At 41.6% G+C, this 19433-nt stretch overlaps 1 protein-coding gene and 1 non-coding gene across 4 annotated transcripts in view; one reads left to right on the forward strand and one right to left on the reverse strand.

The window, feature by feature from the left end:
- The window catches only part of LOC121444776 (CTP synthase 2), a 123781-nt gene that overhangs the window by 69827 nt on the left and 34521 nt on the right, over positions 1–19433 (reverse strand). For all 3 annotated transcript variants that reach the window (XM_041646694.1, XM_041646695.1, XM_041646692.1), the window contains exons 10-13: positions 18094–18182; positions 15823–15917; positions 11658–11720; positions 11525–11568 (exon numbers count right to left, since the gene is read on the reverse strand). In XM_041646694.1, the coding sequence (XP_041502628.1) occupies positions 11525–11568; positions 11658–11720; positions 15823–15917; positions 18094–18182 (291 nt within the window). The remainder of the gene's footprint in view (positions 1–11524; positions 11569–11657; positions 11721–15822; positions 15918–18093; positions 18183–19433) is intronic.
- Positions 5788–5859, forward strand: Trnad-guc. Its single transcript has one exon. It is a non-coding gene; the product is annotated as a tRNA-Asp (tRNA).

The raw sequence follows: 19433 nt of genomic DNA on the forward strand, positions 1-19433 counted from the left end.
TTTTATTCAGTCTGGGACCACAGCCTGCAGAATTGTAGGTACCACCCATATTTATAGTGGTTCTTCCTTCTTCAATTAACCTAGTCTAAATAATACTTCACAGACATACCCAGCAGCTAAATAATCCCTTGCAGGTGTGCCTGGGGTAATTGTCTTCTACCTGATTCCAGATCTTGCCAAGCTGAAAATTAACACACACCATCACAATTGCCAGCCATCAGTAGTCTACAGTGTGAAGTTTATTTGTCGTGTCATTTTTTTTATTTTCTAGGCCAATATAGCTCCTACTTTAGCCTATGTTCTAGGTGTCAATTAGCCCCTCGAAGAGCGAACATGTTTTTTCAACTCCAAATATACAAAGCAGAAAACAGACACAGTGACTTATGCCTGTAATCTTAGCATTTGGGAAGTAGGGAAAGGAGGAGCAGGAGTTCATCATTCTCAGATATGTAGCAAGTTTGACATCAACCTGGTGGTGGTATTCATGGAACCCTGTTTGAAAGAAGGGAAGGGGGGATGGAGCATGGTTCACCATATAGTGCTTGCCTGTCAGGACCAAAATTATGGGTTCAATCCCCAGCATCACCAAAAATAAGCATTTGTTCATCTAAATGTACAAAACATCTATTATGGGCAAACAGCTATGAAAGATACTAACTTCCAGAGCCCTGAGGTCCTAAGTCTGTGATAATCAAGGAAAGGATGAACAGGAAAAGCAGCATTTCCACTGGTATGGGGTTTTGTACCTTAGTGCCCTGATGCCTTGAGAAGAGTATACAGGTAGCAGTGAACATTTAAACCAGGAAAACCAGTGAGATGGTTCAGTGGGCAAAGGTACTTGCTGCCCAAGCCTAACAACTTGGATTCAATTCCCAAAACCCATGCCAAGATAAAGGCGAGAATCAACTCCACAAAGTTGTCTTCTGGCCTCTATATGCAAACAGTGGTACATGCACAAATAATACAAGGACAGAGAGAGAAAAGAACAAACCCCCCGGCAAACGCTTCACAACCAATTTAAAAGGCTGTTCCAGTAACACACGTGCCTTGTCCTTCGGGAAAAGTCAGGTATTTGGAATAAAGAGGGCACCTTGGCTTCAGATCATGGAAGTCCTTGGGTACCATGCTAAGCAGCCAATCCAAGATCAGAAAGGAAGAGGAAAGGTATCAAGAGTCACAGACTTAACTAGAGCTATGAACTCAGTGGAAGAACACTTGCTTCACAAGCATGGTGATCTAGGTTCCATGCCTAGTACTCTTCCCCCAGAAAATCATAAAGTAACATAAGCCTGCTTTAACATGACGTAGGCACCCTCTGCAAGGGAGTGGCAGACACAAAGTAGAGGCTTGCACAGCAAGCAAGGTAAGAGCAGGGCCACACATAGAACAGATGCGTTCTATTACTGTTATAGATGAAAAAACTGTTTCAAGTTTAATCTTCAAAATGGGAAAAAAATGAAGTAGGACATGGTGACTCATACCTGTAATCCCAGCATTCAAGAGATGGAAGCAAAAGGGTTGTTCCAGAATCGCAACCAGCACATAGTAACCTCGTCTCAAAAAATGGGAAGTGGGGTGAAAACCCTTTTTGACCTCTCTTCCTATGCTGATCTGATCCTCACATCACCAAAGTTCATCTACATTCCCCCTCTGATCAACACTGTTAGGACTCTGTCAGCCACAAAATTCCATTGCTCTAGGCTCTACCAGGGCAAGGGTGGTGTGTGTGTGTGTGTGTGTGTGTGTGTGTGTGTGTGTGTGTGTGTGTGTACATTCATGAACATGCAGACACTAGAAAAAGACATCAGGCACCGTGTTCTATCATTCACTTTATCCCTTTGAGACAGGATCTGTCACGGAATTTGGAGCTAGACTGGAAGCCAGCAAGCCCACAAGTAAACTCCTATCTCTGCCACACATACCCCCATGTAACTGGATACACGTACAGCCATGCTCACCTACAATCTCAGCACTTGAGAGATGGCAGCAGGAGGATCAGGAGTTCAGGGTCATCCTTGGCTGAATAGTGAATTCAAGGCCAGCCTAAAATAGATGAGATCCCCATCTCAAAAAACAAACTACCGAATAATTGAAACTTGTTAGAGAGTGGGCCTCAAAGGTTTTTACCACATTCTCCGAACTTTGTGGCTAGTAGAAGGTAGCATGATTTTAGTAATTATCTCATAATGTATATATACAGCAAAACTTACTTTGTACATCTTGAATACATACAATTTTATATGTTCTTTTTTTTAAAAGGACCATTTTTCTTCCAGTCAAGATGGCCCCTACCTTTCTTTCCTGTGTCCTACCCGCACCCCTTTACAGAGTCTGCTATTTGAAAGGAACCAGTACCATTTGGAGTGAGTGCCCATTAGGAAGCTTTAAGGGTAATCCATAATGTTAACAATAAATGACTGACTCTGTGGAGGCTTTAAAGCTAATGTATTTGTCAGCCTTTTAAACCTTGAGCTCAATGGGAAGTGCCTTAGAAATAGGTATTTCAACTACTTGATTTTTTTTTAAATAGAAATGACTGAATGTTTGTGGGAGGAGATACTTTGGGGGGAACTGTTTGGAGCTGTCCACTTTAGAGTCCTAAATACAGCATTACAAATGAACTACCAACACAACTCCACTTGCAGGCTACTTAGGGATTGGAGACATGGGTGCATTACTTAATCTTCTTGTTGCTGTGACAAAATCCTGACAAAAGCAACTGAAGGAGGAAGCATTTGTTTTTGGCTCATGGTCTGAGAGCACAGTCTATCGTGTGTGTAAGGTGAAGACGACAGGATGATGAGAATGATGCTCTGGTGGCAGCATGGGGCACATGGTGTTCACAGTGCGTGCTCAGACATAAAGCAGAGAGGGGTGTTCAGCTTGCTTTTTCCTTCTGAACCTTCAAAAAAGTATTTTAAATTTTGCTTATTTATTTATTCATTGTGCACTTGAGTGGGTGTGCACACATGCATTCACTCACCACTGTATGTATGTGGAGGTCAGAGGATGACAACATGCTTGAGTGGGCTCTCTCCTTCCACGTTGTGGGTCCTCAGAACTGAACTCAGGTTCTCAGGCATAGCAACAAGTAACCTACCTGCTAAGCCATCTCCCAGGTCCCTTTTAACTTTGTATTCAGTTCTGATGCCAGCACATGGAATGAATGGTGCTACCCACATTCAAAGTAAATCTTCCCTACAGAGATGGGTCAGCAGTTAAGAGCTATTTCTGTGGCTAGCTGGTTGTGATAGAGCACGTCTTTAACCCTAGCACTGGAGAGGCAGAGGCAGGCGGATCTCTGAATTAGAGGCCAACGTGGTCTACAGAGTGAGTTCCGGGACATCCAAGGCTACACAGAAAAACCCTGTCTCAAAAAAAATAAAAATAAAAAGAGCCATTTCTGCCCTTTCAAAGACCCACATTTGGTTTCCAGTACCCACATTGCGCAGTCTACAACCTCCTGTCACTTCAGCTCTAAGGAATTCAATGCCCTCTTCTGCTCTGCTCATGTGGTATGCATGCATGCATACATACATACAGAGATATACACATATGTAAAAGTAATTTAAAATAAATAAATCTTTAGAATCAAAATGGAGCTGAGGAGATGGCTCAATGGATAATAGTACTTGTTACACAAGCATGAGGACATAAATTCAAGCCCAGAACCCATGTAAAAAGCCAGGAGTTACCACACATGTGCCTACAACCCCAGTATTGTGTGGACAGAGACAGAAGGATCAGAGACTTACTGGCCACTGGCCTAGCTCGATTCAGTGAGACACCTTGTCCCAAGAGAATCGAGTAGGGAGTGGTAGAGCAAGACACTCAACATCTTCCTCTGGCCACTATGTGCCTGCACATCACACAGACAGCACACACACACACACACACACACACACACACACACCATCCTGCCCCTGTTATAGCTATATTCTTTATCACTGCCTTTCTGGGGGAAAATGATTTTAAACACAAGCTAATTCTCAAAGGCCTTCTATATTTTTTGTCAAGTAGAACATCCTCTTCAATGTTCTAAAAGTAAATCAAATAAATGCCCAAGTAATACAAGTTGCCTAAGCCGTTACTCTGGAGTGAATTGCCTGGGTATCTGTTTACTTGTTTGTTTGAGACAGTCTCATATAGCCCAAGCTGGCCTCAAACTCCTGATTCTCCTGTCTCCACTTGCCAAGTGCTAGGATTACAGAGACAGGGTCTTTATGTGGATTTGTTGTGGTTTGGCTGGTTTGAATTTTGTTTTTTAAAATCTCGTAATTTGCATAGCATATAAAGTTGTTGAAAGACAAGCCAAAGGAAATACTTCAAACTAAAGGCAACATAAATTAGCCTTCACCAGAATTGGCTTGTAATTGTAACTAATTCACAAATCAGATGTCAAATTAATTTTAACTCTGAAACTTCCTAGATCAGAAAGGGATAAAGGCATAACAATAATAAAAAAATTCAATCAGAATATTATCAAATACTACAATCTCAGATGTCCATTTACACCTTGCTAAAACACTTCTAGCCATCCCATGAGCGGTTCAGTAGTAAAACTACTACTGACTAGTAGAAAGTAAAACTACTTTCTAACCTAGGGCTGGAAAGGTGTTTCAGCAGTTAAGAGCGGTTGGACCTGCTTCAGTTTCCAGCATCTGTTTGGCTGCTCACAATTATCTATAACTCCAGTTTCAGGGGATCCAATACCCTCTTTTAGCCTCCCAGGGCACCAGGCATACACATTATATACAAACATACACGGAAGCAAGGCAATCATACACATAAAATACTGAAATAATTTAAAAAAAAAAAAGACTCCTAATCTCCCACTTTTCAATTTTTTAAAAAAATGTGTATGTCTGTGCATCTCTATCTATGCCATGTGCAGGTACCCAAAGAATATAGAAGAGGGAGCTGGATCTCCTGGAGATGGAGTTAACAAGCAACTGTAAGATGCTTTATGTGAGTGCTGGAAATGAAATTTGGGTCCTCTGAAAGAGCAGGAAGTACTCTTAACTACTAAACAATTTCTCCAGCCCCTTTTCTACTTTCTTTTACTAATACCACCATCTGAGTGTCCATGATTGTTTTGAAAGCAGCGCATGTATTCTGTCTTCATGGTGTTGTATTTTATATGAATTCATATTTTCATTTTTTTATAATTTTTTATATATTTTACATGTTTTGGGGGGTGTATGCACTGCCACAGTGCATGTATAGAAATCAAAGAACACCTTCCAAGAGTCTATTCTCTCCTTCCACCATGTGTGTTCTGGGAATCCAACTCAGATTATTACACTTAGTGGCAAGTGCTTTTACCTCCTAAACCATCTCCCTGCTTATTTTGGTTTTATTTGTTTATTTCTGTTTTATTTTGAGGCAAGGTCTCACTATATGAGTGAAGATAGCCTAGAACACACTCTATAGCCCAGGTTGGCCTCAAACTCATCTCCCTACCTCTGCTTTCTTAGTGCTGGGTTACAGACATGATTTCAAGTGATGCCATCATGGAGATGTTGCAGGAACAGATTCTTTTTCTCCAATGACTTAAAAACTAAAAAAGCAGGGCTAGAGAAATGGGCTCAGAGGTTAAGAGCACTGGCTGCTCTTCCAGAGGTTCTGAGTTCAATTCCCAGCAACCACATGGTGGCTCACAACCACCTATGAGATTTGGTGTCCTCTTCTGGTCTGCAGGCATACATGCAGGCAGAACACTGTATATATAATAAATACATAAATCTTAAAATAAAATAAAATTAAAAAAAAAACTAAAAAAAGTCTTCCTTGTTAGTATAGTGGTGAGTATCCCCGCCTGTCACGCGGGAGACCGGGGTTCGATTCCCCAACAAGGAGATCAAAGGGCCATTTAAAAAAAAAAAAACTAAAAAAGCAGGAAAAGCAGAGTTTTCATTTGGAGAGGGGATTAGGAATCTACAATCTGAATTTGTATGGAAGCTGAAACTTTTATATTGGGGGTTCCCTTTCTTTCTCAGAATTAGCGGGGTTGGAGCATTGTGGAGGATTGGATAATCCAAAGAAAAGAAAGAAAGCTAACTGGTTCCTACTACATAAGCTCCAACCTCTCCCATGAGATTTGGGAGTCCTCCAAAAAGCCTACCAAGTCCCTATCTAGGAGGGAGAAGAATCAGGAACTTGGCCATCTTAAATATCTAAGTGAAGAGTACATTTATCTACCTAAAGCCTGTCTACCTGCCTACCAGGGAACTGTCCGACACCTATTCCCTTAGACTAATAGAGTTAGAACATAAGTCAACTGTGTTCCTAGTAAGTCTCCTCTAAAAGCAGCTGAGACAACATTAAAGCAGAAAAAAGGCCAGAGTTGCTGCAGATCCAGAAGTATTCTGCAACACTCCAGAACGTTCTATTAGTCAGAGAAATGGCATAATATAACAAATTTTTGTTTTCTCTTGTGGGTACTCTTGGATGCATCATCTACTATAACCCTAGGAGAAAAGTCTATTTTTCTTTTTATGTGTGCCTGTTAAGAGCCTGTTCTGAATAAAAGTGTCTCCATTGATTTTGTAAGCAACCATAATACTTACCTTGCATGCCAAAAAAGGGCAGGGGGAATGACAACTAAAGAAATGAAACAAATTTTAGCAGTAGACATATCCTAAAAGAGTTTCCTGGTTTACTTTCTTTAGCTAGAAGAGAAGGAACAACCGTACCTACTAAGTAATTGCTGTCTGCCCAAGTCAAGTCACTCCTCAGGCATTGTGGTGCTGGCTGCCTTATGATTCCATTCCCCTTAGTCTTTTTCTTTAATAAGACTTTCAGCCATCAGCACAACTGCTGGCTCTTAAGGCTATTTTTCTCCAGCAAAGTGATCTCAGCACATAAAGACATTCAATAGCAATTAGGTTTTATTGTTTTCATCTCACTTATGTGTATAGGAGCCACTGAAATGTAAAATGAACACATCCTCTGACTTAGCAGTTTCCCGTCTATGGATTCATCCCACAGATGTGCTTAGGTGTGGGTAAAGAACATATTGTACGTGGAGGTCAAATTGTAGAGTGATTTAAGGTTAACAAAGAGTAAAAGCTAAATACAAGACTATAAACACAATACCATAAATGCAATAAATACTGTCATGCCCATAGTGCACACAGCTAGGCAAGCTGTAAAAGGTTCTTACACAATGATAGGTAATCAGTGTAAGGTGGGGACAATGTCTCAAGCATGCTAGCTAAAGTGGCTGTGGGTGTGGTCCAGTGGTAGGATAGGATACTAAGCTAGTATTCATGGTGCCTTGAATTCCCATTCATTGCACTGCCTCCCCCTCAAAAGTCTATACATTCATCCACACATACGTACATGTATAGTCTCTCTCTCTCTCTCTCTCTCTCTCTCTCTCTCTCTCTCTCTCTCTCTCTCTCTCTCTCTCTCTCTGTCACACACATACACACACATACACTATCACACATATGCATGCATGTGTCCCTGAATTAATAACAACAGCAAAAAAAATGAATGTAGTTGCTACTTTGGAAGAGAAGTAAGACAAAATAAGGCGAATGAAGTCATTTTATACCTTCTCTGCAGATTTAACTTTATCCTGTGTATCAATATTTCTTCGTACACACATACAGAGCAAGCATAGACATCAAAGACCTAACCTAGACAAGCTGTCTAATAGCGACACCTACTGGTAAAAGCCCTTCCTATCCCAATGTATCTCCTGAAAAAGAAAACCCATCATTTTCCTGGCAGAGCCACTGCAGCTATTACTCGGGAAATACATTTCTATTAAAGCCTCCTAAGGAACTCTTTGCTGATATGAGGCCTTCTGAGCATTAGGCTTAAAAGTGCCATCTGGCTGGGAAGTGACGGTTCATTATGGTTTGAACTGAAAGCTATAAAAAGGCATGAATATTTCTTTACCTTTCCATGGGGTGAAAAAAACCAAATCAGAAAATAAATGAGAAGAATATGCTATGATGTAACTAAAAAGGGGATAAGTTACAGATGGACATACACATTTGTTTTTATTTTTAATTAATTTCAAGATATGTGTGTGTGTGTGTGTGTGTGTGTTTTGTTTGCATGTTTGTAAGTGTACCATGGTCATGCAGGACCCACAGAGGCCAGAAGAGAGTTCAAATTCCCTAGAACTAGAGTTATAGATGATTATGAACTTCCATGTGAGTGCTAGGACCTGACCCCAGGTCCTTTGCAAGAACACGTGCTCATAACTGCAAAGTCATCTCTCCAGTCCCTATTGATATTTTTTTAAAATGGTAAAATGGGGCTGACAAGATGGCCCAGTGGATAAGGATACTTGTCACCAAGATAACGATCAGAGTTCGACCCCCAAGACCTCTACAAGACCTATATGGTAGAAGAAGAGAACCAAATCCCACAAAAGTTGTCGCCAGCACTATATGCAAACTGTGACATACGTGCCTAGACACATGCACACACACGCACTCAAATAAAATGTCATTTTGTTCAATGGAATAAATCAAGAAAAAATAACAAATAATTGCTATACGGGAAGGTGGAGGAGTGTTGTTATACAAGTATGAAGTGCACCCTCCCGGGCCCTGTGTTCAAACAGTTACTCCCCAGCTGTAGTGCTGTTTAGGGAAGCTGAGGAAGCCTTTGGACGAGGGGTTTAGTTGGCAGATAAATATTGGGCTGTTTAGGAATGATGAAGGTTAACAGGCCAGCTTTGCTCTACACTTGGTGTCTGCCTACAGCATGTTCCTCATGTTCCCACCAACGTGGACAGGAACCAGTCCCACCACTATGCCTTCTCTATTCCGATGGCCTATATCTCCTCAAACTGAGGCAAATGAAACCATTCAAGGCTCAGGAAGTAGTTAAGTTGGTTGAGTGCTTCCCTAGCATTCACAATGTCCTGGGATTCCATCCCCAACACTACATAAACCAAAAGTGACAGTGTACACCTGGAATCCCGGAAATTGGGAGGTAACGGCAAAGAATCAGAAGTCCAAGTTATCATAGGGTTCCTTGATAGCCCATCTCAATTTAAAAAACAAACACTCCTCCTTTAAGCTGTTAAGATGGAATATTACTTATGTCATAAGGATGACTAACTAGTATAAAAAATAATAATAGAACTAGATTTCTCAAGCCAATGACTACTTTCTCTTTAATTATGCATCTGTGTGTAGATACGTACACAAGTGCAGGTCAGAGGCACTGGATACCCTGGAGCTGAAGTTACAGACAGTTGTGAGCTGCCTACTATGAGTGCTGAGATTCAAAACTCAGGTCCTCTGCAAGAGCGGTACACATTTTCTTAACAGGGTATCTCTGTGTAGTCCTCACTGTTCTGGAACTCACTACTATATAGAGCAGGCTAGCCTCAACTCACAGAGATAGCCTGCCTTTGCCGCTAAGTGCTAGGATTAAAGGCATGAGCCACCATGCCCATCTGCAGCGCACATTCTTAATTGCTGAGCCGTCATTCGAGCGCAAAGTCATTGATTCTTAGTGGAGACAGTTCTGACCACCCTCCCACCATTTGGTAATATCTCGAGGAAATTTTAGTGTCATAACTGAGTACAGGACTAATGACATCTAGCACCTCACATATAACAAATAAAAATATGCCCCAGTTTACAGTGCTGAGGACGGAACTCAGGGTTTTGTATATACTGAAAAACACTTTACCAACTGAACTACATTCCAAGCCTTGGAATTATTTTAAGAAATAAAGTGATCCAAAATTGACTGCCATGATAGTGACACAGATCTGTAAAAACGCTAAAGCACATTGAATGAGAGCTTCAAATGGCCAAAATCTGTAAGATGTTAGTAGTAATAATGATTGGCAAATGGCTCAGCAGGTAAGGTCACCAGTCCTAAACTCAACAGCCTGAGTTTGATCCCTAGGATCTACACAGAAGAACCAACTCCTGCAAGTTGTTCTCTGACCTCCACACACATGCTGTGGCACGTGAATCCACACATATGTGCTCAAGAGTGTACAAATACACACAAAATAAATAAATTCTTTAAAAAACCACAAAGAGAAACAGGCATGGCAGTTACTACCTGTGACCCCAACACTTGAGAGACTAGGGTTAGAGAATTGCTGTGAGTATGGGGGCCAGCCTGGGCTACACAATGAATTCTAGGTAAGCCTAGATTATGGTGAGACCACATCTAAAACAAAAGAAAGGCCTATAAGATGGCTCATGGGTTAAAAATGCCTGCCACACAAGCCTAACAAGCTGAGTTCATTCCCCAGAACACATAGCAGAAGAAAACCAATTACTGCAAACAGTCCATATGATACACACACACACACACACAAGTAAAAGTGAAAAACCAACCAAGGAGAGTAGAAGCATTATATGAAGGCCGCTGATTATTAGATAGAGATGCTTGGCAGCAAGAATGTCACTAAATACACACATATAGGCAACTGATGACCAGGAAAGCCAAAGGCCATGGACAAGCATGAAAGACAAGAATCACTAATGAGTGTGGAAAGAACTCGAAGGCACAGAAATAAAGCATTTCTAGAACAAGTGGTTCAATTCTTCATTGGTTTTGTTAAGGCTCCAGGAGGAAGATCATAAGAGGGCCATATAAGGTATAGGGAATCTCCACAGGAAAACTGAGAAATACTACTTCCGACTGTCCACACTGGAACCCCTAAGTGTGGGAGGAATTGAAATGGCGTGAAACAAATGAATAAAGCAGCAAGTGATGAAATGTGAGCACCTTCCGGCTTGGCAAAGGATCCTGACTTTAAAAAAAAAAAATACTTATACTCAGGCATGGTGGCACCTGCATTTAATCCCAGCACTTGAAAGACAGAGGCAGGTGGATCTCTAAATTCAAGGACAGACAAGACTAAAGAATGACACCCTGTCTCAAAGAAACAACAACACAACCATTTCTTTATTATTTGTGTGCGCACATACATAGATGCCAACAAAGGCAAAAAGACAGTGTCAGATTCCTAGAACTGGAGCTATGGGTGGCTATGAGCTGCCTAATGCGGGTACTGGGAACCAAACTTGGATCCTCTGGAAAAGTTGCAAGCACTCTTAGCCAGTGAGTCATCTCTCTAGCCCCATGACTGAGTGAGTATCCTGGGGGGAAAGGAACTGGCAGGTGAGGACTAGCAGTTGCCATTTTTTAGAAGAATAGATGGCCACCAATGTGGAAAATAGGCAGACTGGGGACAAGACTAGAGAAGGGACAGCTCATTTATTTATATTAGCTCTTATAAATTGGTGTCACACTCAATTTATTCCTTTCCTAAACATTAAGCTTGAAAGCTGCCGCAAAGACAAGTCAGGCAGAGCTGTGTTTCTTCAAGGCACAGCTGGCAAGATAGACTAGTGAGAACAAAGCAGTTGGAAGCAAAAACAATAGGAAATAATAAATTCATATATAATGTGTAAAGTTCTGGCACTGTTAGGAGAAGACAGTAATTACCTGTTACGGAGCTAGGCAAGAAATGAAACAGAATGACAATGACTGGACCCAGAAAGATCTACAAGCCACTTACCAATGGAACTGGAGTGTTTGGCTCGAATTCTGTAGAATTAGCATCTAAAGACAAAGACATTTAGTGATTTACCAATATTGCTGACACATGTTCTTGTTTTAAATAAACACTGCTTAGTAAACCTTTGACTTACCTTCCAAATTCAGGCAGTTTCTTGCAAACTCAATCACAGCCAGTTGCATCCCAAGGCAAATTCCTATTAGGAGAAGCACATGAGCATGTTTTGTATTTAGTGACATTTTGTGTTCAACTGTTTCCTGAAGTCTCTAAGAATGAAGACCTCAAGAGGAAGACTTCCTGCTTAGTTCCCTGTGATCCCCCCTTAGCACCCAGAATAGTTCCTGGAAGAGTAGTGAGTGATAGTAGTCAAAACTAAAGGAGAAACCTAAGGTGCAGAGGTGAGCAAGAAGCAACTGGAGGGCAGATGAGGACCAGCTCCCAGAAGCCAAATCCGCCGTCTGCCACAGCTATTCTTGAACCAAGGCACCTATGGGGCTGCAGAGCTGTTTCAAAGACCTTGAGTCTCTCAGAGCAAGTCTAACAGCACCCCAACTCAAGAGGAGTCTCCTTGAGCTGAGATTTCACATTCCCACCTCTCAAGATTTCACATCCAAAACATGGCCTTGGCCACATGGCAACCTGAGGTTGGCCAATCTGAGGGTGACCTCCTAATCTGAGGTGGAACTGCTAATCTCAAAGAGAAAAGGAGCAGCAGGGGCTGGCACCAGTGCTATGGCAGAAAGCAGGCTAGGAGACACAAAATGAAACTGAGCAGGTGCTCAAAAAAGGTAGAAGTGGTTTGGAGAGGCGGCTCAGAAGTTAGGGACGCTCATTACTCTTGCAGGTTCTCAGCACCAACATAGGGCTGTGACTCCAGTTCCAGAAAGAAAAGCCCTCTTCTGGTCTCCAAGGGCACTGCATGCATGTGGTACACAGACACACATACAGGCAAAATACCTAGACACATAAAATAAAAATAAATCTTTAAAAAAAGGTAAGTGGAATGCAAAGGCCTGGGTCACTGCAGGCCTGTTGCCATTACTGATGCTTTTGAACCCATCTCCACACTCACTTCAGCCCATCAACTCCCTCCTATAAACAGACAGCAAGAAGCATTCCAGATGCTGTTACAGACATTGACATGTGATCCAGGAGATGCAAGGGGAGAAGTCATCAATACACCAACATGCCAGGGTTAAAGGGATACACAGGAAATCGTTTAGCGCTCAAGGAACTTTACAAAGTTCCACATGGTCAGTACATAAAGAGACATGATGTTATGAAGCAAAGATACATATCTGTAATCCTAGCACATAGGAGGTATAGGGAGGAAGATCGGGAGTTCAAAGCCAGCCTCGGCTACACAAGTTCAAGGCTCACTTGAGGATGGGGATATGAGAGAAAATAGGTTCAACATACACTATATACATGTACAAAGCTTGAAAACATAAATTAAAACAGCAGAAATGTGAAAAGAATTTCACTGGCCACTTTATACGCTGTTTATATTTATTGACAGACCAGATATAGCATGTACTGTATAAAACAGGAGCACTTGAGGCTGGAGAGATGGCTCAGTAGCACAGAAATCCCTGTCTCAAAAAACAGAAAGAGAGAGAGAGAGAGAGAGAGAGAGAGAGAGAGAGAGAGAGAGAGAATTTGTTTTCTTCCAGAAGAGCCAGTTTCGATTTCCAGCACCCACATGGCAGCTAACAAACCCCTGGAAATTTAGTTCTAGGGAATCTGATGCCTTCTTCTGACCTCAAAGACTACCAGGTACCCATGTGCTGCACAGACATAATGCAGATAAAACAAAACAGGGCACTTACTGGTCATTTTGTCTCACATGCCTTTAATTGTACAAAAATAAAAAAAGACTAAAGAGCACATATGAGAGGAGAGACATGAGAACAACTTGCACACATTCTATACAATGAAAATCACATCAGAAGCTTAAATGGAAACTGACTTTACAGAGAGATTTAAAAAAAACAAATAGTCAAGGGCAGAGCTGTAGCTCAGTTGATGGAGTGCTTGCCTAACCTGCTCAAAACCCCGGGTTCCATTCCTCACTAAAGCATAAACTAGTGCCTATCTGGAAGTGAAGATAGGAGAAGCAAGAGTTCAAGGTCATCCTTGGCTTTACAGCAACTTTGAGGCCAGCCTGAGCTACATAAAAACATCCTGTATTAAAACATACTGTGATAGTTTGAATGAGAATGGCCCATAGGCTCATAAGTTTGAATATTCGGTCTCCAGTTTGGAGGATGTTTGGGGGATAACTAGGGATCTGGCCTGCTGGAAGAAATATTACTGCAGGCAGGCCATGAGGTTTCAAAAGACTTGCCATTTTGAGTTAGCTCTCTTTGCTTCCTGCTTACAGATAGAAATATGAGCTCTCAACTACTGCTCCAGGGCCATGCTTACCTGCCCGCTGCCCTGCTCCCTATCACGATGGTCATATACTCCTCTCCCTCTGGAACTGTAAGCACCAAATAAACCCTTCCTTCTGTAAGTTGCTTGGCCATGATGTTTTATCATAGCAATGGAAAAGTAACTAATACACATGCTTTTTTTGTGTGTGTACATGACACATATACACATGTGGGGTGATAATGCGTACCCAAGTACAGAGGCCAGAGAAAGAAGTCAGGAGTTCTGAATTATCAATCTCTACCTCATTCCCTTGATACAGGGTCGCTTGGTGATGCTGGAGCTTGTCAATTCATCTAGGCTAGCTTGCCCCAGCAACCCTCCTTTCTCCCTACCCCCACACACAGTGTTAAGGTTTTATGCATGTACAGTCATACCAAGCTTTTAATGTGAGTGTTGGGGATCAAATCAGGATGTCTGTTGCCCACTGAGCCATCTCCCCAGCCTTAACACCCCATCTTAAAAAGCAAAAAAATGACAACAGTCCAAATGAGCTTAGGTAAGAATAAAGCAAAGGAAGTATCCTGGGTTTTTATTGGGAAAGAGGTCCCAAAATTCTGGAGTATCCAGAAAAAGAGCAGGTAGTAGAAAAAACATCTAACATTCTGCTGATAGTAAAAGACAGCAAACCTTCCTTTCAGCTCATAAAGCCACAGAATACCTAAAACACAAGTGGGCAACTGGGCCTCCAAGCCCCTCCTACCTGAATCTCCAGCAGCAGAGCTGCCTTTAGCACATCCAGCTCCCATGTCATCTGGCTTTACAAATTACAAACTAGGCTTTACAAATTAAACAAGAGCATTCAAAAGACCTGCCTCTGAAGGTATATATATTCAGTATTTGGGATGCTGAGACAGGAGGATAGCTTGAATCAAGAGATTCAAGATCAGCCTAGACAAACACAGTAAGACGGTAAGACCTCACCTCTTTTAAGAAAGAAAGAAAAAAAGACCTGGTATAAGCAGCTTTTAACAGAGCTACTCCCATGGCACTGACTGATCTTTCTGTATTTTCTTCTCTAAAATAAATGTAAGTTTCAACTTAGAGCTGTGGGTGTAGCACAGTAGAAAAGTGCTTATTTAGCACACACGAGGTCCTGGGTTTGATCCCCAGTACCTCACATACACATGCAAAGTTTCAACTGAAGCACTTTTTTTTTCTCTTTTTGTTGTTGTGTGTTCACCCGTTTGTTTCTTTTTTCAGGACAAGGTTTCTCTGTAGCTCTGGCTGCTCTGGAACTCACTCTGTAGACCAGGCTGGCCTCAATCAAACTCACAGAGATCCACCTGCATCTGTCTCCTGAATACTGGGATTGAAGGCATATGCCCCACACCTGGCTTAAGCACGTTTCCAAACAGTTTACTACAGAGTTCTGGGGAACAGCTTTTTGCTGGAAGTGCTAAGAGGACTGGTAAGAAAAATACAGGTACAACCTTTTTCCAGCTTCTTGCTATTCAGAAATGTCTCCTATAAACTCTAAGTAATAATTCTAGGCTTTACAAGTTATTGAATCTTCAATTATGCAGCCATGAGCAACATGCAAAACAAACTGGGTGGTTGTGTTACAATAAAACTCAGTTTACAAAAGCAAGCTAGGAGCCACATTCAGTTTGATAAGCCCTGTAACAAATGATTTGGTGCCTGACTTTCAAAAGTAAGTTCACACCTTCACAAGAACAAACCTTATTACATGCTTCCCCAACTAATGTATGACACCTACCTTAAGTCAAAAACCTGAATAAGGGCTGGCAATATACCTCAATGGCAGAGTTGCCTTGCATGTATCCTTAAAGCCCTAGGTTCAATTCCTAGCACTGAAAAAAGAATACCTAAAACTCATAGGCTCAATAAACAAAAAGTTTTACCCAGAAATGGAATCTTCTTTGTCCTTGCCCAAGAAATTGCCTGGAGTTTTCCCACCGTTCCTCGGAGTCCAAAGCCTCCAGGCACAAGAATGCCACTGAAATTAACACAAGATGAAAATAAAGTTGACTAGTCATCATTTTAACAATACTTTTAATTAATTAATTAGAGTGTGTCTGTGGGTCCATGTGGCAAGTACATAGCACAGTGAGAGTATGCGAAGGTCAGAGGACATCTTGTAACAGTTGGCTCTCTCCTTCTGCTATGTGGGTGCCAAGTATCGAACTCAAATTGTAGGCTTGGCAACAACTACTTTTACCTACTAAGCCATCTCACCAACCCACATTACTTTTATTTTTAAAACTTGTGTTTTCATCAGTTATGATCAATGTTCCCAAACTCAATGCTTGGCATAATCACTAGTGAAGGTCTGAGGTCTATTTTTAGAATAGGTTACATAATTAAACATCTTTTAGCTCAACCTTATGGGGACATATGGGGACAGTTTCTTCAACTGAATTTAATATATATTTTCTGGTAGGTATTGGTGGCTTCTGACTACAGTAACTGAGAAATTCTACTCAATAAAAAATGCGGACAGTCATGGTAGTACATGCCTATTAACCCAACACTCAAAAGGCAGAAGCAGGAGGATTGCTGCAAGTTCCAGGCTAGCTGACTATGGCTAAACAGCAAGAGTCTGCACCAATAAAACAAAAACAAAAACAAAGACTACAATGAGAACTATGTGTGATGAAATATACTTATAATCCCAGCACTCCAGAGGCTGAGGCAGGAGGATCAGAGTTCTAGGCCAGTCTGGACTATATAATGAGATCTGTCTCAAAAGGCAAAAACAAATAAATAAAAGAATATAAAATAAAAGAATTAGTCAGGCAATGGTGGCTTGCGCCTTTAATCCCAGCACTCAGGAGGCAGAGGCAAACAGAGGTCTGTGAGTTCAAGGCCAGCCTAGTCTACAGAGTGAGTTCCAGAACAGCCTGGGCTAAATACAGAGAAACCCTGTCTCAAAAACAAAACAAAACAAAACAAAAAAATTTCTGAGGGCTGGCAGAAAGGGAGAAAGAAAGAGAAACATAAAATGAATGAAAATAAAAATGGATTAAAGTCCTTTTGTTGTTAAATTTTTGAGACAGGGACTCATGGAGTACAGACCAGCCCCAAACTCACTCTATAGACAAGACTAGACTTTAAATATGAATCCTCGCACCTCATTCTCCCAAGCATTGGGATTACAGGTATGTACTATCACACCTAGCTGGGTTCTAACTACTATAGAAAAATTTGCAGCGTCTTATGCCATCAGAAAGAGTTAAGCTGATAAAAGCAGCCTATGATTTCAAGTAAGTAACAGTGAATGAAAATGCCCTGGCTAGAACAAACACTTAAACTAAAAAACAACAGTTTGAGCTATGTAGCTTTGAGACCAGTCTGGTCTGCAGAGAAAGTTCCAGGATAGCCAGAGCTACACACAAACAGCCTACCTCAAATAACCAAATGTGAAGGGTTGGGGATACAGCTCAGTTGTTAAGAGTACTTGTCTAGGCTGGGCGGTGGTGGCGCACGCCTTTAATCCCAGTACTCAGGAGGCAGAGGTAGGTGGATCTCCGTGAGTTCAAGGTCAGCTTGGTCTACTAGAGCTAGTTCCAGGACAGGCTCCAAAACTACAGAGAAACTTTGTCTCAAAAAGCCTTGTCTCAAGAAACCTTGTCTAACACATAGTCCTAGGATTCCATTCCCAGCACCCCCTAAACAAGGCCTGATAGTGCATGCCTATAAACCCCGAACATGGGAGGTGGAGACAAGAGGATCAGGAGTTCAAGGTTGCCCTAAGATATACAATTTCCAGGCCAGCCTGGGCTACACAGGCCTTCTTTCAGCAATTAATTAATTAATTAATTAAAATAAAAATAAATTAGTAAACACATGGAAAAGAAAATCAGAGAAAGGTCCTGTTTATGCTTAATTTTCTATATGCAGTAGGCATTACTGCATCTTTCAGTAAATCGGCACTCTTTCCCTCTAATATAGTCTCCCCACCCTCTCCAAATAAAACCACTTCCTCTGCCCGTGTCACCTGAATGCAATGTTGCATAAAAACTGCACAAAGACCACCCACAAAGACCACCCACAAAGACCACCCGAACTCCTACCTCCAAATGCACAAAACTTAGCAACTGTGACAAGTGAAATAATTACAGAGAAACCACAATGACATTGTCCTCCTCATGTGGACAGTTCCTGGTACTCACTCGGCTATGCACAGCTTCTGCCAAGCTTCATGGAATTTCATAGGGTCCTCAGCTTTCATGACTGGCTCCAGATCAATGGAGTCTATGTACTAAAAAGCAAAACAATAACATCAAAAATCCAACAGGTTGAAGGAACATTAAAAAAAACCACTCAATAATACTACAGCTATCTAAAGTTGTTCAATAACTGAGAGCTAGTCTAGCTCAGTAGTAGCTCATGAGGCCTCTCTCTTCCCAGAAGATCTTATAAAGTACAAGTGAATTCAAGGTCAGTCTGGCCAAATTAGCAAAGCTCTTTCTCAAAATATAAAATTAAAAAGGTTAGGAATATAGCTTAGTGATATAGAATTTGCCTCATATGCTCAAAGTCCTAGGTTCAAGCCTAGTATCATGAAGCGTAAGGAGAGGAGAGGGAGATGGAAAGAGAGAGACAGAAGAGGGAGAGGAAGAAGGAAAGAAAATGGCCTGGCCACTAAATCTCTACTGAGCTTCCCAGTAAAGAGTAGTTTACACATGTTTTCACAGGTTATCACTGGGGTCTTCCAGCCGAATCTATGCAACTCCATGTTGGAAAGGCCTCTGGCAAGCTTGCACTGGCCTTTCCCCAGACTCTACCCCATAGGACTCGTCCACTTGCTGATGTTCCTTTGTATTCTCTGGCTATCAGAAATCTTAGACATGGCTGTATGTTGAGTCCTGTCAGTCTTCCTATTCAACTTTCCACACAGCAGTTGGACTTAGAAGCACTTCATCACAATCTGCCTCTTTGGGAATTCCTAAATTGTGTTTGTTTGGCCGTGCTATGGAAGGACTTGGTCATACTAAGTAAGCACTCCAGCACTGAGCAACATCCCCAACTATGATGATTTGAAGAAGAATGGCCTCCCATAGGCACATGAATGGTTAGTCCCTAGTTAATGGAATGTTTGACAAGGATTAGGAAGTGTGGTATTATTGGAGGAGATGTGTCACTGGGGGGTGGGGTCTTTGAGATTTCAGAAGTCCTTGCCAGGACCAGTCAGTGTTCCTCTCTCTGCCTGTAACTTGTGCATAACATGGGAGCTCGCAGCTACTTCTCCAGCACCAAGACTGCCTGCCTACTGTCATACTTCTGCCATGATAATGGACTAACCCTCTGAACCTATAAGCAAGCTGCCAATTAAAAAAAGGGGGTTGCCTTAACCATGGTGTTTCTTCACAGCAACAGAACAGTAAATTATGTTTATTTGTTTTGCAGTGCTAGGGATGGAACCCAGGGCCTTGATCATGCTAAATAAACTCTCTAGCACTCTTTAGAATACAAAATACTGGAGTGATGGAACTATCTAGAAAAGGCCTGG

The sequence above is a fragment of the Microtus oregoni genome, unplaced genomic scaffold (genome assembly GCF_018167655.1).
Source record: "Microtus oregoni isolate MIOR12 unplaced genomic scaffold, Mior012 000140F_ref0000409, whole genome shotgun sequence".
Lineage (NCBI taxonomy): Eukaryota > Metazoa > Chordata > Mammalia > Rodentia > Cricetidae > Microtus > Microtus oregoni.